The following is a 26,133-nucleotide window of genomic DNA, read 5'->3' on the forward strand; positions in this document are numbered from 1 at the left end:
TGGCCATTAATGTTAATTCCCTTCCCCCTTCCATTCCTTTATCTTGTTCCATTATGTATGCAGATCAGTTATATTAGCTTAATAATGTAACCAAGAATCTGATTTTTAGCAAGGGGGTAGCTCTTAGAATCTTAGGGAGCTGGAACTCTGAATGAATGAATTAAAACAATGCAATTACACCACTAATTTTAAAATTTATCATCATTGATTAAAAATAAACATTAAAAAATTAAATTAACAATTTATTATCCCGCAATTGAGACTCACCACAAGGTGTCACGTCTGTCAGGCATTCACTGTCACAACGCAGCTTGACTGTCTTACAGGCAACCTCAATACTATCTTTAAATTGGCAGAGGCAGCAGCCCATACGGCTAGGTAAGATCCTATAAATGGAAACACTTGTCATTAAAGTTGTGATAAAAGAGTTGAGTAGGTAGAAGGGGGAGTCCAAGGCCCCCACAGACCAGTGCAAAAAGGAGTTCTTGGGGCTCATGGGCTGGAGAACAGGATGGGGGCCGGTTGGCCAATTGCTGCTCTTGACTGTTGTAAATAAATATAGAGGAGGAGAGAGGTGCCCAACAGAAGGATTAGGATGGCAGTAGGTGTGGTATGCCTAGAAAAAAGGGAATAGGGATTAGAATTGGGTGACATTGATCTGTAATTTGATTCAGAAGTATCTCGTACCAACTCCAAAGCCTCACTTTGGGTTGAGAGTACACAGGAAGAAGGCAGACTTCTAAGAAGAGTCTGAATAAGACCTCACCTTCTGGAGTCCCTTTCTCAGTTCCTGTATGTCAGTAGTAATATATTAGAAATTATTCTGGTAATAAAAAAGATCATGTGGTTAAACAATAATAGAGATCGCATTGGCCAAATCTGGACAAATGGAACATTCCAAAGAATAACATGATCATTATAAGGTATAACATAGTTAATTTAGAAAAAAGCACATGAGCTCATAATGATACTCAAAATGAAAAGTGGCGGAGCTCTTCTTTATAGAATAATGTCAGCTAATAAATGCAAAAGGAATGATAGATCAGGAAAGTGTCATTTTACAACTATCAATGTAATAATCGATTCAGACAAGGCTTATCATTGATGCACAGTTGGGTGAAGAGTTGTTTGAAAGTAGGATCTCCACTGATCCCAAAGTATGGGACCTCATATTATTTATCAATTACCAAGGGGAAAAATAACTTCACAATGGAGAGATATGGAAGATACCACCTTAATCAAGGGATCAGACTTAGCACTGGGCCACCTGAAGTGATGAAGTATGAAGAATACGTCACCTATATAGTATTCTTCCCCAAAATGTTTACTTTGAATCAAATGAGGACACAGACAAATCCAGATTGTGGGACAATTTACAAGACAACTGACTTAGACTCTTCAAAAATGCCAATGTCATAAAAGACCAAAAAAAAAAATAGTAGGGAAATATTCTAGATTAAAGGAAACAAAGATATGACATGCAATGACTAATCTGTAATTGGACCCTGTATGAAATAAAACAGACTTAAAGAATGTTATTGGCTACTGGCCAAGATGAAGTAACAAGGACCAATTTAACCTCCCACCTGAAACAATGAAAGCATCAGGCAGAACGTATGAAACAACAGTTTTCAAGAAACTGCACCTCAGGCAATACAGTTCAGTGATCCCCAGGAGATGGAAAATGAATGAAGTGATACCTATAATAGCCCTAACTTACTTCTCTGAGAGAGTTTCCAGGTCATGGTATGGGGAAGAGATGTCCAGGCTGAGACTGGTGGACTCCCTGACTGAGGAAATGGAGCTGAGAGTCTGGGAAAACCAAGGTAACTAGAGTTCACAAAGCAGAGTATGAGAGAGAAAAGAAGTGCACAGACAACAAACTCCGGGGATATGCAGAGGGATCTCTTGAGAATTCAACACAGTATTGGTCAGTACATTGGTGTGAGGAATTACTTGATGCCAGGAAAAGAACCACAAGAAAGGATTAATAAGAAGAATAACTGGTTATCACACAGGGTTGTAGGAATAGTACCTGTTCCTACAAGTCAGACTGGAAAACCTCATGATACTCAGAAAGGACTTGTCTCAGTAGTTGCAAATAATGAGCTCCAGACTAAAGGCTACGTGGACTCCTACCCAACAAATCTTAACAGCTAGACATAAAAGAATAAAACTGTTTTGAGTAAATTAATTTCACAAAAGCAAAGCCCAAGCATTTTACAGGAATATAAATATATATAGCACACAATAAACTAAACTCACAACATCTGTTATCATATGAAAAATTGCCAAACATGCAAAGAATTAGGAAAATATGACCCATACTGAGGAGAAAAGGCAACCAATCAAAACTAACCCATAATCTATGCAGATGTTAGAATTGGCAGAAAAGAATATTTAAAAAGTTATTATACACGAAGAAAAGTTATTATAACTATTTCATATGTTAAAAAACCCGGACTAGGGCTTCGCTGGTGGCGCAGGGGTTGAGAGTCCGCCTGCCGATGCACGGGACACGGGTTCGTGCCCCAGTCCAGGAAGATCCCACATGCCGCGGAGCAGTTTGGCCCGTGCGACATGGCCACTGAGCCTGCACGTCCAGAGCCTGTGCTCCGCAATGGGAAAGGCCACAACAGTGAGAGGCCCATGTACCGCAAAAAAAAAAAAAAAAAAAAAAACAAACCCAGACTAAATACTGAAAATCTTAAGTACAGGCATAGAAAATGCAAAACAGACCCAAACTGAGCTTCTAGAGATTAAAAACAATGTCTAAATGAAAAAGATATTGAACGAGGTTAATGGCAGAAGAGACACCGCAGAAGACAGGGTCAGTGAACATTAAACCATAGTAATAGAAACTATCCAAGATTAAACAAAAAGAGTAACAAAACAAAACAACAACAAAAATGAATAGAGCATCAGTGAGTTGTGCAACAACTTCAAGTGGCCTGTTCCATGTGTACTTAGAGTCCATGAAGGAGAGGAGAAATACATTGAAGAAATAATTGCCAAAATGTTTCCAAACTGGTAAACACTGTAAACCCACAAAGTCAAGAAGATCAATGAACTTTAAGCATAAGAAACATGGACAAAACTACACCAAGGCACAAAAAGTAATCAAATTGCTCAAAACCAGCAATAAAGGGAAAAATTTAAAAGCAGCCAGAGGAAAAACCTATACAGTACATACAGAGGAACAAAGATAACAATGACAGCAGAATTCTTGTTGGAAACAATGTAAACGAGAACTCAGTGGAATAACATCTTTAAAGTAGTGAATTGAATTCTATCAACCTAGAATTCTATACCCAGATCTGTCAAAACAAAAGCAAAATAAAGACTATCTCAGACATACAAAAGCTGAAAGAATTCATTACTAATAGACTTTCCCTATAAGAAATGTTAAAAGAAGTATTTTTAAGTAGAAGGAAAATGACACCAGATTGGAATAATGATCTACAAAAAAGATTAAAAATACTGGAATTGGGAGTTCCCTGGTGGTTCATTGGTTAAAAATCTGCTTGTCAATGCAGGTGACACGGGTTCGATCCCTGGTCCAGGAAGATCCCACATGCCGTGGAGCAACTAAGCCCGTATGCCACAACTACTGAGCCTGCACTCTAGAGCCTGTGTGCCACAACTACTGAAGCCCATGCACCTAGAGCCTGTGCTCTGCAACAACAGAAGCCATCCAATGAGTAGCCGGTGCACCACAACAAAGAGTAGCCTCTGCTAGCCACAACTGGAGAAACCCCAGGCAAAGCAGCAAAGACACAACGCAGCAAAAATATACATTAAAAAAAATACTTAAGTGCTTCCCTGGTGGCAGAGTGGTTGAGAATCTGCCTGCTAATGAAGGGGACACAGGTTCGAGCCCTGGTCTGGGAGGATCCCACATGCCATGGAGCAACTAGGCCCGTGAGCCACAACTACTGAGTCTGCACTCTAGAGCCCGTGAGCCACAACTACTGAGACCATGTGCCGCAACTAGTGAAACCCGTGACCATAGAGCCCGTGCTCTGCAACAAGAGAAGCCACCGCAATGAGAAGCCTGCATACTGCAATGAAGAGTAGTCCCGGCTCGCCACAACTAGAGAAAGCCTGTGTGCAACAATGAAGACCCAATGCGGCCAAAAATAAACAAACAAATTAAGAAAAGAAAAAAAGGGAAAAATCACATAGTCATTGCAATAGATGGAGGAAAAGAATGAGAGAATCTAACATCCATTCCTGATTAAAGAAAAACACAGCCCTCAGTAGACTAGGAATGGAAGGAGACTTCCTCAACTTGATAAATGACTTCTACAAAATACCTAACATCATATTTAATGGTGAAGGACAAAGTACTTTCTCTCTAGGATCAGGACAAAGGCAAGGATGTCTGTTCTCATTACTTCTATTTGACATTGCACTGAAGGTTCTAGCTAGTGCAATAGGGCAACAAAAAGAAAAGAGATATTCAGAATGGAAAGGAAGAAGTAAATCTATCTTTATTTACAGACAACATGATTATGTAGAAAACCTGACAGAATCTACAAAAATGCTACTGGAACTAATAAATGAGTTTATCAAGTTTGCAGGATACGAGATCAACATACAAAAAGATTAATTTATCTCAACAATCAGAGATCAAAGTTTTAAAACACTACTTATAATAGGATCAAACAGATAAAATACTTAGAATAAATCTGACAAAAGATGTAAAAGACTTACACACTGAAAACTGTAAAATATTGCTGGGAGAAATTAAGGAAGACCTAAATAAATGGAGAGATATAAAGTATTCATGGATCAGAAGATTCAGTATTGTTGAGACATCAATTCTCCCCAAATCGATTTATAGATCAAAATCCCAGTAGGCTTTTCTATAGAAATTGACAAGCTAATTCTAAAATTCATATGGAAATAAAATTTAGAATAACTAAAACAACTTTGAAAAAGAACAGAGTTGGAGAATTAACAGTAACTGATTTCAAGGCTTATGAAGCTACACCTTCAAGACACTGTGATAGTAGTGTAAGGACAGAGAAAAAGATCAAAGGAACAGAATAGAAAGTTCAGAAGGAGAGAGATGTGGACAACTGACTTTCAGGTTCAAAGGCAGTTAAGTGGAGAAACGATAGTCTTTGCAACAAATGATGCTGGAGCAATTGAATATCCAGCTGCAAAAAAAAAAACAGAAAGAAGTTCCATCCAAACCATATACAGAAATGAACTCAAATTGGTTCAAAGATCTAAATGTAAAACATAAAACTATAAAACTTCTAGAAGAAAGCAGGTGAAAAATTTTATGACCGTGAGTTCGGCAAGATTTCTTAGATACAACACCAAAAGCATAATCCATAAAAGAAAAATATTGATAAATTAGACACCATCAAAATTAAGAATTTCTGCCCTGCATAAGACACTCCTGAGAGAATGAAAAGATGAGTCACAGAATGGGAGAAAATACTTAGCAATCTCTTATACTTAGATAAGAGATTCAAAGATATATGGATGGAAAATAAGCATATGAAAAGATGTTTGACATGATTAATCATTAGGGATGCTACAGTGAGATACAACTACACACCTATTAAACTATCTAAAATTAAAAATACTAAGCATAGCAAGTGTTGGCCGCAAAGTGAAGAAGATGCAACTCTCATATACTGCTGGTAGAGATGAAAATGATCAAACCACTATGGAAAATAGGTATTTTTAAAAAACTTAAACATACACTTACCAATGATCCAGCCATTCTACTTGCAGGTATTTACCCAAGAGAAATGGAAGTACACATCCACACAAAGACTTGTACACAACTATTATACTGTGTACAACTATTATATTGCAACTTTATCTGTAATAGACAAAGACTGAAACAACTCAAATGTCCATCATTGGTGAGTAGATAAATTGTGGTACATCCATATAATGGAATACTATTCAGCAATAAACAGAAATGAATTACTGATATATTGAACAATATGGATGAAGATTAATCATGCTGAGTTAGAAGCCAGTTAGAAAAAAGTATACCCTGTATGATTCCATTTACATAAAATTCTAGAAAATGCAGACAGAAAGCAGATCAATGGTTGCATGGCAACTGGGAAGGGCAAGGAAAGATGGGAAGGAAGAATTACAAAGAGACATTACGAAACTTTCTGAGGTGATGGACATTTTGATTTTGGTGATGTCTTCGTGGTGCGTATGTATGTGTGTGGGTGAACAAAGATTACTGTATGTCAATTAGACCTCAAAAAGCTGTTAAAAGAAACGATATTATATAAGAGAGACAATTGAGGAAATTTGAATAGCAACTATTTATTAGGTAATATTATTGTGTAGGAATTCAATTTCTTAAATACTGTGTGTTAACAGTATTATAGTTACATAGGGAAATAATTTTTAATATCCAGAGAGGAGGGCATCTAGCTGACAAGACAGGGATCGCAATTGTGGCAGATGCTTTGGGGAGCTGAGGAAGATGAGGCTACAGCAGTGACCAATGTGTGATGGCATGGTGAAGACGGTCATTTGTCAGCTGACCTGACAAAGACGGTTGGAACAGACTGCTAAATGCAGGGCACTTTCCGCATACTAATCTCATGCAATCCCCTCAACTAGCCTTGGCATAACAGAAGGTTTCTATTAGCTTCCCATATTGGCGGGGGGATGGCACAGTTTAAGGTGCAGTGAGTTGTGTAATAAACTGTCACAATAGGGTCCTACAGAAATAGTTTTTGAAACTGCAAAGAAATGAAACTTGAACCTTCTCTCACAACATATATGAAAATTAACTCAAAATGAATCATAGACCTAAATGTAACTATACAACTTCTGGAAGAAAACAGAGGAGAAAATCTTTGTGATTTTGGGTTAAACAATGGGGTCTCAGACAAAGACTTCTTAGGTAAGACACAAAAAAGCACAAACCATCTAAGAAAAATTGCTAAGGGATTCCCTTGTGGTTAAGACTCCGAGGTCCCAATGCAGGGGGCCCCGGTTAGATCCCTGGTCAGGGAAGTAGATCCCACATGCATGCCACAACTAAGAAGCCCATGAGCCACCACGAAGACCCACACAACAAAATAAATAAATAAATATGAAAAAAAAGAAAAATTGCTAAATTAGAGTTCATCAAAAATTTAAAACTTCTGGTCTTCAGAGACACTTTAATACAATGAAGAAAAGTCACAATCTGTGAGAAGATATTTACTAAACACATATCTGAGAGAAAGGACTTTTTCCACTGCTTTTTATATAAAGCACTCTTAAAACACAATATCAGTATCCAATGAAAAATGGATTTGAACAGACACTTCATTTAAAAAGATATTTGCACATGAATAGACACTCAACATCACTCACCTATTACAGAAATGCAAAATGTGGCAAAAACCACGAGGTGCAACTACACACCTACTAGAAAGGCTAAAGTATTCTTAAAAACAAATATAAGGATCAGGTGAAGATGTGGAGCAACCACAACTCTCATAGACTGCCCGTGGGGAAGCAAACTGGCACAGGCACTTTAGAAAACAGTTGAGCAGTTTCTTAAAAAGTTAAATATGCACTTAGCATATGATGAAGCTACCCCACCCTTAGGGATTTTACCCCAAAGAAATGAAAACATATGCTCGCACAAAACATATGTTCAGACACTCATGTGACTGTTTTCAGGGGCTTTGTTCATAATGGCAAAAAACGAGAAAAAACTCAAATGTTCATCAAACGATGAATGCGTAAACAAATTGTATATCCAGTCAACTAGAATACTGCTCAGCAATAAAAAGGAATGAACTACTGACAGGGGCAACAAAACAGATGAATCTCCAAAGAGACTGGCTCAGTGAAAGAAGCCAAAAACAAAGGCTACATACCACATGATTTCATTTATAAGGTATTCTGGAAAAGGCAACATTATACGGATAAAAATCAGATTGGTGGTTGCCAGGGACTCGTAGTGGGAGGAGTATGGATTGACTACAGAGGGACACGAGGGGTCTTTTGGGAGTGCAGAAGTTTTCTTTACTTCAGATGTGGTGGTGGCTACAGAACTATACGTTTGTCAAAACACATCACACTGTATATTTAAAAATAGTGAATTTTGTTAAATGAAAATTATACATAAATAAACCTGACTTCAGAAAATAGTAAACCTAAAAAAACAATTGAGTGAAAATAAACGTAAGGAAAATCAACTTACAGTTTTTCCAATTCATGGGTCATCATGAGGATGCTTTCAATTGTTGTAAGTGACACTTGTGTTGTTCCCATGTCTCTGAAGGAGAAGCCCAAACATGCATGATATAAAACCCAAAGACAAAAGTTCTAAACTTAAAAAGATACTTAACATGTGATTACTTCAATTCTGGCTTCTTACTTGCCATAGATGATAATCCAAAACAGCTCTTACTGAAGAAATTTAAATTTGCATCATCAAATTAATGACCTTGGTGCTGAGCAGTACAATCATTTTTTATTATCCTTACTTCTCATTTTCATTTGCATCTACCTCTTTTGATCACTCTTTTTTAAAAAAAATAATGTATCCCTTATTCCTTTTTTCTTTCTGGGATAAATAATATTCCTACATGCATCTACATGTTCCATATCTATATGTGTTCTTCAACACTGTTCTCATTCTCTGCTGGCTGTCTTACCCAAATATATTCTTTCTTAATCCGTTTCTTTGCCAATAACACTTACTTTCAATAACCCAGTTAAAATCTAAATTATTACTTTTTAGCCAAAGTACTCAATCTTTGACGAAAGTAAAAAAGAGCAGAAATTATTTCATGAGCCATGAAACTGTTACAATACTTACAAATATTTTAATGCTGGCAATTTAAAAAGATGAGAATCTTCAACTGTTGTCGAAGGATTATGACTGAGAATTCTGAAAAATGGAATGGAATTAAAATTATCTGCATTTTCAATTACTTCCATGAAAGCTTATATTCATTTTTTTTTGGTATGGAACTGGAAGGTTAAAAAAAAAGTCATTTTCTGCCTTTACGTATAAATCACCCTTAGAATCTGTAAAACACTCTTTCATTGGGAACTACCCAGGTCTCTAGATGATAAAGTGGAGAACAGAAACAAACAAACAAACAAAAAAATAGAAAAAAAGTGGCTAGCAAAGAAAAAATATGCCAAAGGACTCTTCAGGTTAAAAACCCTCGAAGTGACTATGCTGGTAGGAAGCCCTTGCTCTGTAAAAAAGTACTATTTCTAGTGTCCTCCATAATTCAAGGTGTTTGTCTTTCATCTCTACCAATTTTTTAAAATTTCATGATTTACACTACCCAGCTAAAGACAAAAATAGGGCTAATTCCTTGGTTCTGGAGCCAAAGAAGAGATAAATCCAAGAGGAACTGGTGAAAGCCATACTCCCATCACATAGTCCCATGTGTATTCTTGTATCATAGCCTTTGTTACTGTGTATGTAATCACCTGTTTACTTGTCACTCTCCTAGAATGTCAGCAACTTGAGAGCAGGGACCACACTTTATTGTCACTATTATACCTGTGCCTGACATAGTGCCTAATATTTACTAGGTATTTAATAAATGTTTGCTGAATAAATAAAAAACATTTTGTATATATATCTATAAAATAAACAAATAAATTTTGGGGAACAAAATTTTATTCCAAAATGCTGGAATAGATTTTCTTCTTAGTTATTTCTTTCTTTTCATTAGTTCTTTAAAACAAATAAGGGGAAAAAAAACCCCAAAAGAAACAGGAAGAGAGAAAAGAATATATAACTTTAGGTTAACTGTACTCAAGAATTATTGGCGTATTTTTGTAGAATATTGAAAGATAATTATCAAAACTAATATCTTTTGGGTTGTCAGGCATCTGTGATCAGCATTTAACATTTAATCCTCACAGTAACCTTATGTGATAGATATATTACCCCATTGTACAAATGAGGAAATTGAGGCACAGAGAAGTTCTATAACTTGTCCTAAGTCATCAAGCTAGCAGGAAGCAGAGCTGGAATTCGAACTCAGTTCTGACTCTAAAGCCTGTGTTTAACCTGAATGAAAAAAAAAGGGTGGGGGGGTTAAAACATCTGTTACTTTAACCTTAATTTTGAGAGCACTAAATATAGAAATAACTTTTCAAACTTTATCTACCCATCTGGGAAAGCCTCTATAAGAATTATATTTTCTCTTTTATTTATTTATTTCTCTTTGAATTTATTTTTTCCTTAATCATCTCCCATGATAAATATTTAATTAGCCTATGGTCATTGAGACTTTAGAGATTTTTAAAAAATATTGCAGGAAAATCAGTAAAAATGATGGAGGAAGGACATCTGAAAATTCATCCCTCCATAGAAGCAACAATAACAATAATAACAACAACAAAACTGGCAAAAAAGGTCAGAATCAACTTTTTCTGAACTCTGGAAATTTAACCAACAGGCTTGAAGCAAATTGGGGAGCAATTTATTCAAGGAAAACAAATTAACTTCTGTAAGAACGATGAGATCTGTGTTGCTTTAACCTGTCCTTGAACTTTGCTCTCCATGCCAGTGGTAGCCTTGCAAAACAGCCCACATCCCTGGTACCAGAAGGAGCAGCATGGACTGGGAGGGCCTTCAAAGCCTCATTCCCAAAGAACTGTCATTGTTTTACATGTCTGGTGGTCCCTGGAATACCTCACTTGAAAGGCTTGCCTTTGACCTGACTCAGAGCTGTCTAGTGAGAAAAGACTCTCCTCAGGTGGCATTTCTGGAAAACATTTTCAAGCAAATATTTTAACATGGCGGCTGCATGAGGCAATGGATAACAGTTGGGGGCAAAAAACAGCCCAACCGAAAAGCTTAAAAAGAAAAGCTGAGGAATAAGATGTCCACAGAGACTTTGAAATGTTCCAATGTATTCCTGGGAAACTAGAAGACCACAAGACATATTCCTGGGAATCTAGGAAGATAACTGTTAGCATTAATAAATGAGTTCAGCAAGGTTGTAGGATATAAGACCAATATTATTTCTACACACCAGCAATGAGTAATCCAAAAATGAAATTAAGAAAACAATTCCACGTGTAACAGCATCAAAACAAATAAAATACTTATGGAAAAATTTAACCAAGTAAGTGCAAGATTCACAGTGAAAAGTACAAAACTGTTGAAAGAAATTGAAGAAGATCTAAATATAAAGACATGCTGGATTCATGGACTGGAAGATAATCTTATTAAAATTTCACTACTTCCCAAATCGACCTATGGTTCCATTGCAATTCCTATCAAAATCCCAGCTGACTTCTTTCCAGAAATTGCCAAGCTAATTCTAAACTTCATATAGCAATTTAAGGAAACAGAATAAACCAAAACAGTGTTGGTAAAGTACAAAGTGGGAGGACTCACACATCCTGGTTTCAAAACTCAGTTCAAAGCTACTGCAATCACAGTGTGGTACTGGAATAAGAACAGACATGTAAATCAATGGAACAGAAGTGACAGCTGTACATCCACACACAAAATAATGAAGCTGGACTCCTACACTTCACACCGTATATGAAAATTAACTCCAAATGGATCAAATATCCAAATGTAAGAGCTAAGGCTATAAAACTCCTAGAAGAAAACACAGGAGTAAATCTTTATGACCTTGCATTAGACAACAGTTGTTAGATATGACACCAGAAGCAGAAACAACCAAAGGAAAAATAGATGAGTTGGACTCCATAAAAATTAAAAACGTTGTGCTTCCAAGGACACTATCAAGAAAGTGAGAAAATATATAGCATGGGAGAAAATACTACAGGTGGGAAGAATAAGATGCAGTTGGGAGAAGAAAAGTATACTACTTGCTAGGTGTGACAATCTCAAAATTTTGAAGTATTACAAATAAAACAGCCATCCTGAATCACCCGAAAGGGCAGACCCAAGTTATTTTTGTTTTAATGTTTATGCCTTTGTAAATCTGAGAAACAGCCAGGATTCTAGTACATAGCAAATAGTGATGACAACACCCTGAAGTGTGTAAGCTTTGGTGTGTACATAGCTATCTAAAGGAAACAATGCTAGCTGAATGGGGGAGCATTAGGGCGGCTCTGTGACCGCAGCTCAATTTGCCTTCATGGTGTGGCCTCACCTCCCTCACTGATATTCTCAACAATGGGGTAAATAATTCAATAGGGATAAGGCTTTGATTTTCCTTATTCTCTCTTAGGGCTTATGTTCTTGGTACAATACTGATGTACCACAGACAAGCCAGCATGTGAATGTGCTCTGACTGGTTAAGTTACATCGACTTTCCACATTGTAGAGTTCTTCAGTTCCTAAAATCATGGAGCTTGTATTGTTAGAACCAATGAAGTGACTAAAAGAATTTTTAAAAATAAGCCATCAGTCTGCACCTGCATAGGTGAATGAAGGAGAAACACTTTCAAGTCAGAAAAAAAAAGTATACTTAACATTTAGGATTATCAACCACTGCTGGTTTTCCATAATATATTTCATTCCTGATTTTATCTGAAAGAGATATGATTACTACCACCATTCAAAGAGTGGTACTTTATTAATTAATAAGCTCTTGGCTCATCTTTGAGGTAGATTTCGGATTTAAAATAGACTACCACACTGCTAACTACTTCACCTTATGCTTGTCAATAACATCGAGGCGTCATTCAAGAAACCCACTGTCTTATAATTACCTGAAACCCAGTGATGAATCAAGGTTTTGTGGGGCCTGAACCTCATCTACTTTGGGAAATCATATCTAATAAAAACATGCAAAGTTATGAATACAAAAATCGCCAGGACCCCTCTCAAGACCTTGCAAGGGAGCTATGCAAGTGAGGAGCCCTGAAACCTAAGCTTCATTGAATTCATGATAAATCCACCTCAGCTGGGACCCTTTTCCAAACTTATTTAATGCAGGCAACTTATAAACACCCCAGTAATATGTCATTATAGGTAGTAAAATGACTTAACTCGAGGGTGGCATCTTCCCTTGGTGGCTTCCCTTTGGAAAGAGATGCAATAAAGTTTATATCTCACCATGGCAAATGTTTCCTGAAGCAAATTAGCTTTGTCTATTAGAAAGACTTAGCCCAAAGCAAAGACTTACTATATGTAGCAAGTTTAAGTGAGTTTAAGACATTGTATTGATGCTACTAAAACCTCCTGGTGAAGGGATGTCATGAGCCTGCTCTCCCTTGTGCTGGCAAAAGAAAAACTGACCCTGGTGCTCTCTCCCCAAGACAGGCATCAGCAAACTAACAAGGGAAAGGAAGGAGGCCGCTAAAGATAGGCATCTGCAGGAATTGCTAATCCAGGTCCAGACACAGCCTCAACACCTTCATTAACCAAAGTGTGTGAACTGTGTGAAACTGGATTTCTGAACCACAAGACAGGTTAAGAGAGTCTTTTCCAAAGCCAGGTGTAGAAGAGCTCTTTACCTTGAGTCTAAAATCGCCTTCGGGCCACTGAACGTACCCACTATCATTTCCTTATGTCATGAGAAATCACAGAATTTTTGAGCTGAAGGGGTGTAAAACCCACACTTCTTATTGAAGAGTAGTCAGCAAAGAAAGTATATTGAATTAGGCTACAGCAATGTATTTTCTTTATGTTTTTCACACTACAGCTGAACACAAACGTCTTTTTCCATACCGCAAAGGTTCCTACTGGCCACAGATAATTCACTTCAGAGATATATGCTTTTTGAAAAATAATGTTCTGGGTGGCTGGGGAGAGCCCTGTGGTCGGTGTTCAGGAATTCTTTCAACTTTGCCATTTAAAAGAGCTAATAATGGTTGGGGCAGCACCCACACCTTATGCTCCTGAAGAATTCAGTGCTAAACTTAGTTCTTTGCAGCTCTGTGTTGCATACATTTTAAGCAGTTAGGAACTTTGCACATGAGCAGGAATCAAAGTTAAATTCAAAAGCGGAACTTCATGGACCACTCGCGTAGTGGAGAGGCATCAGTGGGTTTCCATGACAGTGTTTATCTGAGCGTTTTTGCTTGGTGCCTTTTATTGCCGTGACAAAGATCAGAACTATGGAAAGCAGAGCGTTTCATATATATGAGTTAAACAAGTCTCTTGGCCTCTTTGTACCTTAGTTTCCTCATTTGTAAAAGAAATAAATGGCTCTCAAGACATACTTTCCAGAATTCATACTGGGCTTACTTACACCCAGCTAACCAATAACTGAATGATGTTTTTACACACAGTTTTTTACATGCATTCATTTTCTGTTTCACTTACGACTTGTGTAAAAACTGTATTCCATGCCAGGCCTGAAACGTTCCAAAGCTCAGTTCTGTGAGTAAATTGCAACCAAGATTTCTACAACACAAGACACAAGCAAAAGAAGAAGAAAAATATATATTCTTTCAGAACAGTTATCGTTTGGCAATAATTCTAATTTATATATGATGAAACATAACATCACTAACTCCCTCCATACACTAAAGAAATCTCACTGGGGAAGATATTATGATTTATACTTCCATGATTTTATATGGTGCATTAAATACAAAACAGTAAATGCTCATTAAATACTTGTGTTAAGTGATCTTTATTTCTCTAGAAAGGCAGCACTATTGACATTTTGGGCTGGATAATTCTTTGCTGTGGGAGGCTCTCCTGTACTGTTGGGTGTTTAGTAGCATCTGTGGCCTCTGTCCACTAGATGCCAGGAGCATATACAGTTCTGACAAGCAAAAATGTCTCCAGACACTATCAAATGTCACCTGCGTGCAAAATCACCCTGGTTGAGAACCACTGCTCTACAATGATTCACTCTGATCTGTGTAATAATTCTCACACTAATCTTTGCCAGAGACTAAAAGGATTTGCTAAATTTTAGTAGTAATTTTAATCATATTTCAAAATGAGTAACAAATTAATTTTATAAAAAATTAAGCTTTATAAAAATTCCAAATATAATGAAATTATATTTGTAACTTACATAAACTGCAAAAAAGGTAGTGGTTCAAATGTACGTCTTTCGATAGACTGTATTTTATTGCAGGATAAATCTCTAGGAAAAGGAAAAGGAAAATAGTGCCTCAATTAGCTTTTAGATATCTAATTAGTAGGAATAACTAGTAGAGGTTAGCATGATAATAATAAATAAGAAGCTTTGGTCTAAACTCCAAACCTTAGGAATTATTACTTGAACCTTCCAGAGCCCCTAACCCTGCCTTCACCTCTCTTAAGAGTCTCACCTTCAGGATCTTCATAAATTAAATATACAACTATAGATCTTGATAGATTTTGGAGGTAATCTTTCCTGAGAGCAGAAGCATTGATTAGATTCCACCTTTTGTGGTCTTACCAAATTCTAGATTATGAGCTCAAAGTTTTTATCTCTATATATCATTATAATTTCTAATATTCAAAGGAATATTCTTATATTTACACACTTCCCAGTATAGTTCTGTTTTTCTAGGCCAATTCATTACCAGAAGAAATAAAAGACCCTTTCACACAACTTGAAAGGAAGTTACTCCTCTCATTAATATGTAACTTTAATTCAGTATTACACTTTCTATCATATTGACTTTTATTCGAAAATACCTACTCTTGACTATAGCTGACTGTCTTATTTCCATTGATCCCAGGTTAGTCTCTCGTTTCACCTGGATGGCTATAACTGTCTTCTGACTGGTGCTTCCATCTCTACCCTCTGCCTTTCTAAGCCATGCTCCACGCAGTCACCAGATTAAATCTCCGGAAGTGCTTCTGAAATACCAGCATCACTTGTGAACTTATTGAAGATACAAATACTCAGCCCTACTGGGGACCTCTGGAATCAGTAACTATGGGGGTGGAGCTTGTGTTTTCACAAGCCCTCCCAGTGGTTGGTTCCGTTGCAGACTAAAGCTTGTCCTAAAGCCCTGCTGTGGTAACATGGTAGCTTGGCGTGTTATCCTTGGCTTGGCCTCCAAAGCCCTAGATGATCTGGCTCTCATCTCCTACTCTTCCCACTTGTACTCTACAGGTACTCAGAGTATTTTCCCTGTGTTTTGCCTTTCTCCCACTTGCCTTTTGCAAGCTTATTCTTCCCAGGATGTCTGCCATTGATACCCAATGGCCCTTCGAGGTCCCATTTAAACAGCATTGCTCTGGTAACATCTTCCCTGATCCAATTTGAAGTCTTTTTTCCCTCTTTTGTGCTCCAATACCAACTTATAGCTCTCATTGCCCATATTCATTTCTTTCTTTAAATATAGCTATTTTTGCAACCCATTTCCTCTGAGCATAAACTCCTTCAAAGTATGGACTAGATACTGCTTATGTGCATCATCTATCATGTTTAAAGCCTACGTGTGGACATAAAGCAAAGTCAAATATTTATAAAATCAACAAATAGCTGGGGAGTGGATAGAAGGAGGAAATGACTGTTTTAAAAGAAATGTGATTTTATTACTTCATGGTGCCTCCACAGCACTTTGTCAGTATGGTTTGAGTTATATGTTTATTTTCCCTGTGAGATCATGAGCTGCTAAAAGGAAACCTGTCTTACCCGTCGGCGTGTTTACAACACCAGGCATAGTGCTTGTTAGCATACTCTTTTTTCGCTTTTTTATTGATTGGCATTTTTTTTAAGAATCAGAATACTTATGCTAACATGAAATAATCAGACTATAAAGTATTTCATAGTAGAAGTAATGAAGGGCCTAGTTCACTGAGCACTTATCTTATTGGTTTTTCTCCAAACCGTGTTGGTAAGGTTTGGAGCCCAGAAGGCATGGAAGGGACTAATATAAAGGTGTTGGCCCATTAAGGCTTGGAAGGTTTGATAATTAAAACAACTATTTTTAGGGTCATGTGAGTCTTTTTATACCCACTTCCCTTAAGCCTTTTATGTTTGCAAGAAGAACCTATTTGCTAAAGAGTATCATTAATTGGCTTAATAAGGATTAATGACATACACAGCTTTGGACGCCATGGACAAAGGACATAAACTGAGCTTTTATAGCGAAAAACACTGTTATCTCCTTATCCCTAAATAAAAAGAAATACTAGGCAAGCAGTTCCTCTTTGATAAAGAAGCTGGAGAGGGAATTCCCTGGCTGTCCAGGGGTTAGGACTCGGCGCTACGACTGCTGGGGACCTGGGTTCAATCCCTGGTCAGGGAACTAAGATCCCACAAGTCCTGTGGCGTGGCCCAAAAACCAAAACAAACAAAATAACCAGAAAAAAAAAGGCTGTAGAGATTTTTGTTAGGGGCATTTCTGATATGCTGATTTAGTGTAAACATTTCTAAATATACCACTTAACCATCATCTTAAACATTCTTAATATTGGTATCATAATTCCTGCATTGAAATCCTTAACAACAGTTTGTTCTTTTGGAAACTTAATGTGTTCTTGACAATACTGATTTTTTTTAAGACTTTTTTTTTATGTGCACCGTTTTTAAAGTCTTTATTGAATTTGTTACAATACTGCTTCTTTTTTTTTATGTTTTGGTTTTTTATCCATGAGGCATGTGGGATCTTAGCTCCCAGACCAGGGATCGAACCCACACACCCTGCATTGGAAGGCAAAGTCTTAACCACTAGACCACCAGGGAAGTCCCTTGACAATACTGTTTACATAATTCATCTGCTTAAATATTTAATATTTAAATGTGAATTTAATTTAGATTAAATTATCAAAGTTATGAGTTAATGGCATTCATATTAATGTAAGTGTTCTATACTTTTTTGTCCTGTAGGTGACAATTTGAGGTTAACATTAATTCCTCTCATTTCACTCAACCAACATTTTCAACCTTTTCTGTAAAGGCCAGATAAGTCAATATTTTAGGCTTTGCAGGCCACATACAGTGTGTGTCACTTATTTTTCTTCGTTTCTTTTCTTCTCATTTACAGCCCGTTAAAAATCACTTTTAACTTATGGGCTGTATAAAAACGGACTGTGGGCCAGATTTGATCCATAGGTCATAAACAAAATGTAAATACAGATGGAGAGTATATGAACACTTATATAACAAGGTTCATATGGGAGTCTATAATTGCTCAGACCTCATTACCACTTTTCCTCTACAACTAAAGGGTATTTTTCTATCTATACCTTGTCTATATATTTAAAAATTAAAAATGAATAGGAGATATTTAGTACTAGTGATGGGCTGGGGCCCTACACAGACTTACAGAGCTGTAGAAGTTTATTGCTAGAAGAAATTGAAGAGATTATCTAACTTGAACCCCTTACTTACTTTATAGATAATCTACTTTATAGATAAGAACTCATAAATAAATATGATTAACTTACAAATATCGGAGGGATAGCAAACCTTCAAATGAGTCCTTATGTAATTCAGTCAAATCATTTTCACTGAGATTTCTGAAAAATGAAAAGGTTATTTCTGGATCAAAATGCAAAATAACTACAACTATATACTACATAGGACTAAGTCCTATATGTGGAGGAAAGCTGGGTAATGGTGCCTCCTAAACAACCTAATTCTTATTTAATTTAGGGATGGTGATTTCTGCTCTGTTTTCATTTACACCTTCTTTACACGTCCTCTTTTGTGTCCATCTCTCTCCATCACGCATGTGCGCACACGCACACACACACACAGACACCCCACCCACTCTTCCCACCGAATCATATAGTTAATGCCTACTGTCTAGATCACGAAGTCTCTGTTAGAACCCAGCTCTGGGTGGCAGCAACGTTGCAGAGCTGCCCTTCCCTCCTCTCTTGCCCCAAACCTTATTGGGAAGCCCCACCCAGAACTGTATCAGGGCAAATGAAGCCATCTGATTTTTTCCCCCATTAAAATTGTTTGGAAAACTAAAATGTGCATAAAATATACCTAACTGTTAATAATTCAATTGAACAACTGTTCAACTGTTTAATAATTACAAAACAGATCCCCACGTAACATGATTCATGTCAAGAAAGAATCCTGCCAGCATCCCAGAAGCCCCCGTGTGCCCTTTTCCAATCACAACCCTCTCTCTGACTTCCTGGAGGGAACCACTATCCTGACTTTAAGAATAATTTCCTTGCTTTTTAAATGTAGTTTTGCCTTTTCTCTATCAGCCATAAACAACACAGTTTCGTCTTGCTTGTTCTTGAACTTTATATAAGTGGAATCATACTATATGTATTATTTTCCACATTGCTTCTTTCATTCAACATTATTTTGTAAAATTATTTTATTTTTGCCTGTAGTATGTAGTGTTGCATGTCCAACTACATGAGGCTTCTGAGTATTTGAAAGTGGCTAATGTGACTAAGGAGTTGAATTTTTAATTTAATTACTTTCAATTATTTCAAAATTAAAAAAACTGATACTCAATGTAATTATTGGAAAATGTTTATGTTAGCAACAATTTGCATATGTGATACTACTTTTTCGAGTGTAAATTTTATGAAATCTAAATACCGATCAAGTATTTGTAATAAAATTTAGCAACCAAATTGTGATTTCAAAGAGTTAGTATGGGAAAAAAATGTAGATTCTCTCATTAATTTTTATATTGATTACATGTAGATATGATAATACTCTGGATATTTTAAAATAGTATGAAAAAAACGTAGAATATCTTATTAATAATGCATATAATGATTACATGTTAAAATCATAGTATTTTGGATATAAGGGTTAAGGAAAAGATATTAACATTTATTTCATCTGTTTCATTTTACTTTTATTTTTAAGTGGCTACCAGAAAATTTAAGATTACTTGTGTGGCTTGCATTATGTTTCTGATGAAGTATATGACTTCTAAGTATGATTATACCAGACATTATTCATTCAACTGTTGGTGTAGACTGAGATTTTTCTAGTTTTTATTTATTAAGAGCAATACTGCTTTGAACATTCTTGTATTTGTATCCTGATACATATTTGACTGAGTTTCTCTCGGATGTAATAGGGATACAAAATTGTTTCCTAAGAAGTTGTGCTATTTCAAGTTGGCAGATTGAAACATGTCAAGTCTCCACCCCTTCAACTTCCAACAAAATCCCTAAGAATGATAGAAAAGATATAACTTAAAATTCACAACCTTAGCTCAATGTGTGGGAGCAGCTCCACAAATGCTCCCCTACCAGAAACGTCCCGGAGCTACCTACAGGGTGATCCGTTGGAATAGTGTGGTAGGAGCAGCCTACAGCACACATCAACCCCACATCTTCCCTCCTTGATCCAGGCAGCAAAAGTGTCTTCCTCTAGGCAAGAGCAATTGGTGTTAGCAAGGGGGCAAGGTCCCAGAACCCTGGAAGAAAGGTATGCACTCCCTGACTAGCCACCAGAAGGCACCTTCCACCTCTGTCTTATTCTCAGGGGAACCCATTGGGAGTAATAAGCCCCAACAGCTCATTTCACTTCTCCCCTAAAGCTGGGAAACAAACGCAGTAGAATCTCAACTACAAAGATGAATTACACTCAGGAATGACCAAACAATGTGACAAAGCCAACTCCATTAAGGACAGAAAACAAAAACAAACAAAAGAGCTTATAGCCAATGAATCAGAGTTAACAAAGCACAAGAGGACCATAGGACAGCACAATTATTACCCTCAGACAGATGTAAGCAGATAGTGCATCCATTAATCAACTCAAGAATATACGAATGGGCTTCCCTGGTGGCGCAGTGGTTGAGAGTCCGCCTGCCGATGCAGGGGACACGGGTTCGTGCCCCGGTCCGGGAAGATCCCACATGCCGCAGAGCGACTGGGCCCATGAGCCATGGCCGCTGAGCCTGCGCGTCCGGAGCCTGTGCTCTGCAACGGGAGAGGCCACAGCAGCGAGAGGCCCGCGTACCGCAAAAAAAAAAATATGTATATATACGAATGAAAAGTGTTAGCAATAATAAAAAAAAAAACTCAGTATATGAGCAGCAGAAATGAAAGTTAAAGAATAAATCAGGAAACTGAGAGATCCGGCCAATGACTGCTCCAGAATGCAGAATGAAGGGAGCAGGAACGATTCACTGTCAGGCCTGACCCCTGGGTCTGCCCGAGGAATGTTAAGCCCTTTGCTTCCGCTGGTCTCACACTAAAGACTAGGAACATGCTGCGGGGAGGAGGGGGTGGTGTTTTGCACCAGTTTCTTATATCTGATAAGCAGGAAGGCACATAGCCTGTATCCCAAGAGTGGAGTGAAGGAGTGGTAGAGAGAGCCAGTATAGAAGAAACTCTGTAAGATGTCAAAGGTAGGTTTCTCTTGCCTGGAAGAATCCCCTTCCTTGCAGGTAATATTAACAGTGGTACATCCTTCAGGAGCCTTGGGGATCTGAGCACAGGCTATGTTGCCTTGTGAAACTATTTCCACTGAATTCTGCATTTAAAACGTTCTGCTTTTCACTCACAGTGTCTCTTGGTCACATATTTATATTAATTCCATCTCATAGCTTAATTCCAGCTCATAAGTTAATTCTTTACTCATAGCTTATGAGAATTAAAATATTACTACCTGGAAACTCTGCAACTCAGTTATTAAGGTGGTTCATATTATACAGACTATAGTCACACACATTTTTAAAAGATCACTAAAACAAAAACACAAAAGATTTCAATTCCCACAAAGAACTCTTGGAGCCCTGAGCATGATTCAAAGACCCTGACCTCAATTTGAAATTCACCATTTTAGGAGGAATCGCAGTGATTGTCAGAATACATGTTAGGGGGAATGGTCAACAGATGGTGCTAAGATTGATTGTTTTCTCACCTCTAAGTAGTGGTTTCATATTTCCATGGAAATGATCCAAAAAGAGGAAAACCAAATCAATATGTCCAACGACATGTACGGTAACACTTTTCATACCATCAAAGGTAGGAAAAAACTCTGCCTCCCCATATCACGTAACAAAACTGTATGTTTTGTTATATATATTGTGTATATCATAAATGATATACATATATATATAATAAATGATATACAAATGTCACAGGAAATGATGGTATATGAAAAAAAGCTACACAAAAGTGGAACTCATATATACTAATTATAACTTTGAAAGTTGACAAGGATTCAGTAAGTACAGCAAAGAGATGGGGCCGATCCTCAACTCTTTGTGACACTGTCTTCTCTGATTGGCTGATGCCCATCTCAGACTGGTTAGAGTTTGAATATCATGGTCGAACAGCGGGTAACCAAACAGTGTGTATTTCAAATTAATGGGGCTTCTTTCTGTGAAGTTGTTTGCATGACAGGAGAGTAGAAATTTTAAAAATAACAACGCTAAATTCAGCCTAGAAGTAATGTTTAGACTGAGAATGAGTCAGTCACCAGAAAATTACCCAAAAAGGAGCTTCCAATAAGCAATAACTGAAATAAAATATATTAATCTGTAGAACTTCAAATATTCATTTTGACTGCAGAAGAAATTTTAAAACTATGGGGAATCAGAGTTAAAGCCAGATCTAAAACTTTCTCACACCATGAAAATATCAAAACTAGGCATGAAGTAACATTTAAGACAGACCAGGATTCAGGTCTAAGGCAATCTTCTGAACTTCACATTCATTCTTGATTCTGTAATACTGACAATTACCCTTCTCTCCACCTCTGAAACTTCTAGGAAATTGAGAGGGCTCAGGGTTGATTGGTTTGATTGATTTAACTATATATATAATGCAAACAATAGGCCTTTCTGGAACTGATTTACTCTCCTTCCCCTGCTTTCTTTCTCTCCAAAGTACTTAGCAATGCTTGAAATTATATCTATCTATTTATTACACTTATATACTTATTTCTATTTATTTGTAAACCCCCTGAGAACTGGGATACTTGGGCTGTTTCATTCTTGGGCCTGAAACCCTAGCATGTAAAACAGTTCGTGGCATATAGTACATACTCGAAAATATTTATTGAGTGAATTCAGAAAGTGACAAATTATCAACTATCAGATACTTTTATTTAAAATAAATTATCCATTTATTGTCACTCAGGAGGACAAGTATAGGAAAAGAAATGTCTTTTTTCTCCCCTACATTTGTGACTCAATCTTTTGAGACAAGAATCCTTTGAGAATTTCATAAAAGCAATGGTTCTTTTCCCTAAAAATCTGCACTTTCTTGAACACACGCAAAAGTGTGCACGCAATTTCGACTAGTGGATCTTCCTTTTAGGGCAGAGGTCTGTGAATAGAGAGGACTGAATCCAGAGTGCCAAACTTGGATGGGAAATAAAATTATACCTCAGTTTTCACAAATCTCTAACTAAAATCAGCACTTCCTTCCATTATGAATGTAGGCAACAAACCACAGTAGATCAGCAGTATAGTTAATTCGGTCCCCAATAGAAATCACAGGTCACTCCATATCACGTATATGCTGCAGATGCCTCGAAATATCATTTATTCTCATCACTACCCTGGAATTATAACATTTATTAGACCTACCACTATATCTTCTTATTTAATGTGTTAAGAGAAGCATATTTATTATTATTTCACTAATTTTAAAAATATTCTGAAAACTATTTCAATATAGTTGGTTTCCTTTGTTTTTCTATATATTTTGACTTACTATACATTTTAAAACATTATCCCAAGGACATAAGCTTCTGCAGCTTGCCAAAGAGTTATACACGGGGAAGCAGGAGGGAGGTTAAGAAATTCTGCTTTGGGGAACCACTGACCTCAAGTTAGGAACCTCTGCTTATAAGGTATAAACCTCAAGCTGACTTAGAAATCTTCAAACCTTACCAGACTCATGTTATAGTGTACCGCCTCCCAAACACATGCTTTTTAAAAATTAATTTTTTAATTTCAATTTATTTTTAAAAAATATGTAATATATATTCACATCCCAAAATTCCAAAAATATGTAGCACACAATTCAAACTTTTTCTCTTACCTCTGTCCCTCAGTCTACCACCCCCCTCCACTCCCAGAGGAAATTAAGTTATCTATTTCTTGTGCCAAATGACTTTCATTTTTCTTACAAGATTGGGAAATAAAATCTCCAAGTTAGATACTATCACAGAAAATATAAACTACATATAGTAATTAGGAAATATGTAAATTTAAAAAAGTACCTGGTTCTAGCATTTTTTCCCATACCAATAAGATATCAGACTAAGGGGGCATATCTTTAAGGTGGTCATAATACCTATTTTTAGATTGACTGTTATGTCTTTTATTATTAATCCAGAAGTCATATATGACTTGTCTATTCAAATTGAACTAAGGATATGACCACAGACTGTCATGAAAACTTACTGTGAATGTTTTTTTCCAAAATCACTTATATATCTAAACTGACTTTTTCTACAAATCAATAAAAAATATAGTAACAGAAAAATGGGCAAAGGACAGACAATTCAGAGATAAAATATAAATGTTCAGTAAACATATAAAGATATTTAAGTTTACAAGTAATAAGAAAAATTCAAATTCAGATGGGACCCCTTTTATTCACCCATCAGATTAGCAAAAAAAAAAAAAAAGGGAGAATATCAGTGGTGGAAGGGTGTGGGGAAATGAATGTCATCACAGCATGATGACTGGAGTATAAGCTGGCACAACTTTTTTGAGGGCAATTAAAATTTTATATCTAAATAGTCTTCACCCCAACAATCCCATTTCTAGATAACTATTCTATAGAAATAAACGACCAGGCTCACAAAAATGCACGTACAAGGATATTCATTGCAGCAATGCAAGTAACAAGAAAACTGGTCATAATCTAAACATACTTCAATAGGGGCATTAGTAGACTGTGATACATTCATACTACGGAACACTATGCAGGAGTTTAAAGGAATGGGGTAACCCTCTATGTACTGGGAAGGAAAGAAATCTAAGACATATCAGGAAATGAAGGAATCAAGTTTCAGGATGTTACTTATGTAAAAAAAGATAAGAAAAACACACAAACCTATTTTGCTATCTGTAAATATGTATGTACTCAAATGTATGGAAAAGAGTCTGGAAGGATTAATACTAAACTCAAAGTAGTGGGTGTGGGACTAGGGCACAAGAAGGGTTTTCACTATCCCTGTTATTTCATTGTTATATATTGAGAATATAATCATGTATTACTTGTATAATGGAAAATAAGTTTAAGTTGTCTCTTACTGATTTTCAAGAGGTCCTGCCAAATTTAATTTTTTAAATAAACATAGAATTTCAATCATTAGGTTGCTTTGGGATATGGAAGGGGAAGTACCTTTGCTCACAGGTATTGACCTCAAAATTCTGGACCAAGAAGGATCTTACAATGCAGTTAGCTTTTTGTATTCATATTTGGGGAGAGTATACTCACAGCTTCTCAGCCCAGCGGTATGCCTTCCATATACTTTCATCAAGGTAAGAAATAGAGTTTCCTTGGAAATTTCTGTGAAGAAACACAGTTCATATACTTGAATAGGTAGGAAAAGAATGTAGAGAATAAGGAAAAGAATCATGGCCACCATGTAGGGAATATTCAAATGCAGAAAAGACCAGCTTTTTAATTCCCACAGCTTCCCAGCTTCCCAGTGTGCACAATTAATAAAAACATACTGTGAGGCCACTGGCACAAACAATGAGGCATCTCCTCAGAACCTGAACTTCCTATCTGTCCAAATTCTTGGATACATAATGCCAATTACTTTTTTTCCAAAATCACTTATGTGTCTAAAATGACTCCTACAAATCAATGAGAAAAATGGCAAACATTTATCAATATCAGCAAATAAATATTAAGAAATCCTATGGCAGGCAACACCAAAGCTTTGGCTCAGTGCCCTCAGAACCTCTCCAGGTGTTAGAAGGATACAGGAAGGCAATTAGAAATTAGAGGGACTATTACGAAAATATCTCTTAAACATATTGCCTAGGGAAAAGCACAAGTCACTGAACAAGGAGTAAAGTTATTACCTCATTAGGGGAACAAAATGCAAAGGAAAGAGATCGGAAGGAAGGACACACATCAAAACAGTAACAGGAGTTACCTTATTGGTGGTAGGGAAGGTGGGGTGCAATTTTCACATTTTATCCTATATACTTCTGTGACATTTCTTTTTTTAAACAGTGAGAATGTATCCATGAATTAGACATGTTTAAAAGAAGCTGTTAAATGCCTGAGGTTCAGTTTGAACCACTAACTCAGTGGATGACTGAATCTTTAGCTTTACCCTTGTCCTCTTCCCTCAGCAACAATGGAAGTATTCAGTTTATATGCACATTTTTCACGGGAGTCAGAAAGAAGTC

At 36.7% G+C, this 26,133-nt stretch overlaps 1 protein-coding gene across 1 annotated transcript; it reads right to left on the minus strand.

Moving 5' to 3' along the window:
• Positions 1-78: 78 nt before the first annotated feature.
• Positions 79-25,805, minus strand: LOC309975610 (leucine-rich repeat-containing protein 37B-like; the record flags this gene model as incomplete). The annotated part of the gene is made up of 9 exons (XM_082860787.1): positions 79-98; positions 268-386; positions 8,198-8,272; positions 8,819-8,890; positions 14,225-14,305; positions 14,931-15,002; positions 18,248-18,319; positions 25,205-25,276; positions 25,801-25,805. The coding sequence occupies 9 exons, from the start codon at positions 25,803-25,805 to the stop codon at positions 79-81; spliced, it is 588 nt and encodes a 195-aa protein (XP_082716913.1).
• Between the last annotated feature and the right edge of the window lie 328 nt (positions 25,806-26,133).

Source organism: Leucopleurus acutus (genome assembly GCF_964270905.1).
Source record: "Leucopleurus acutus genome assembly, chromosome: 19".
Lineage (NCBI taxonomy): Eukaryota > Metazoa > Chordata > Mammalia > Artiodactyla > Delphinidae > Leucopleurus > Leucopleurus acutus.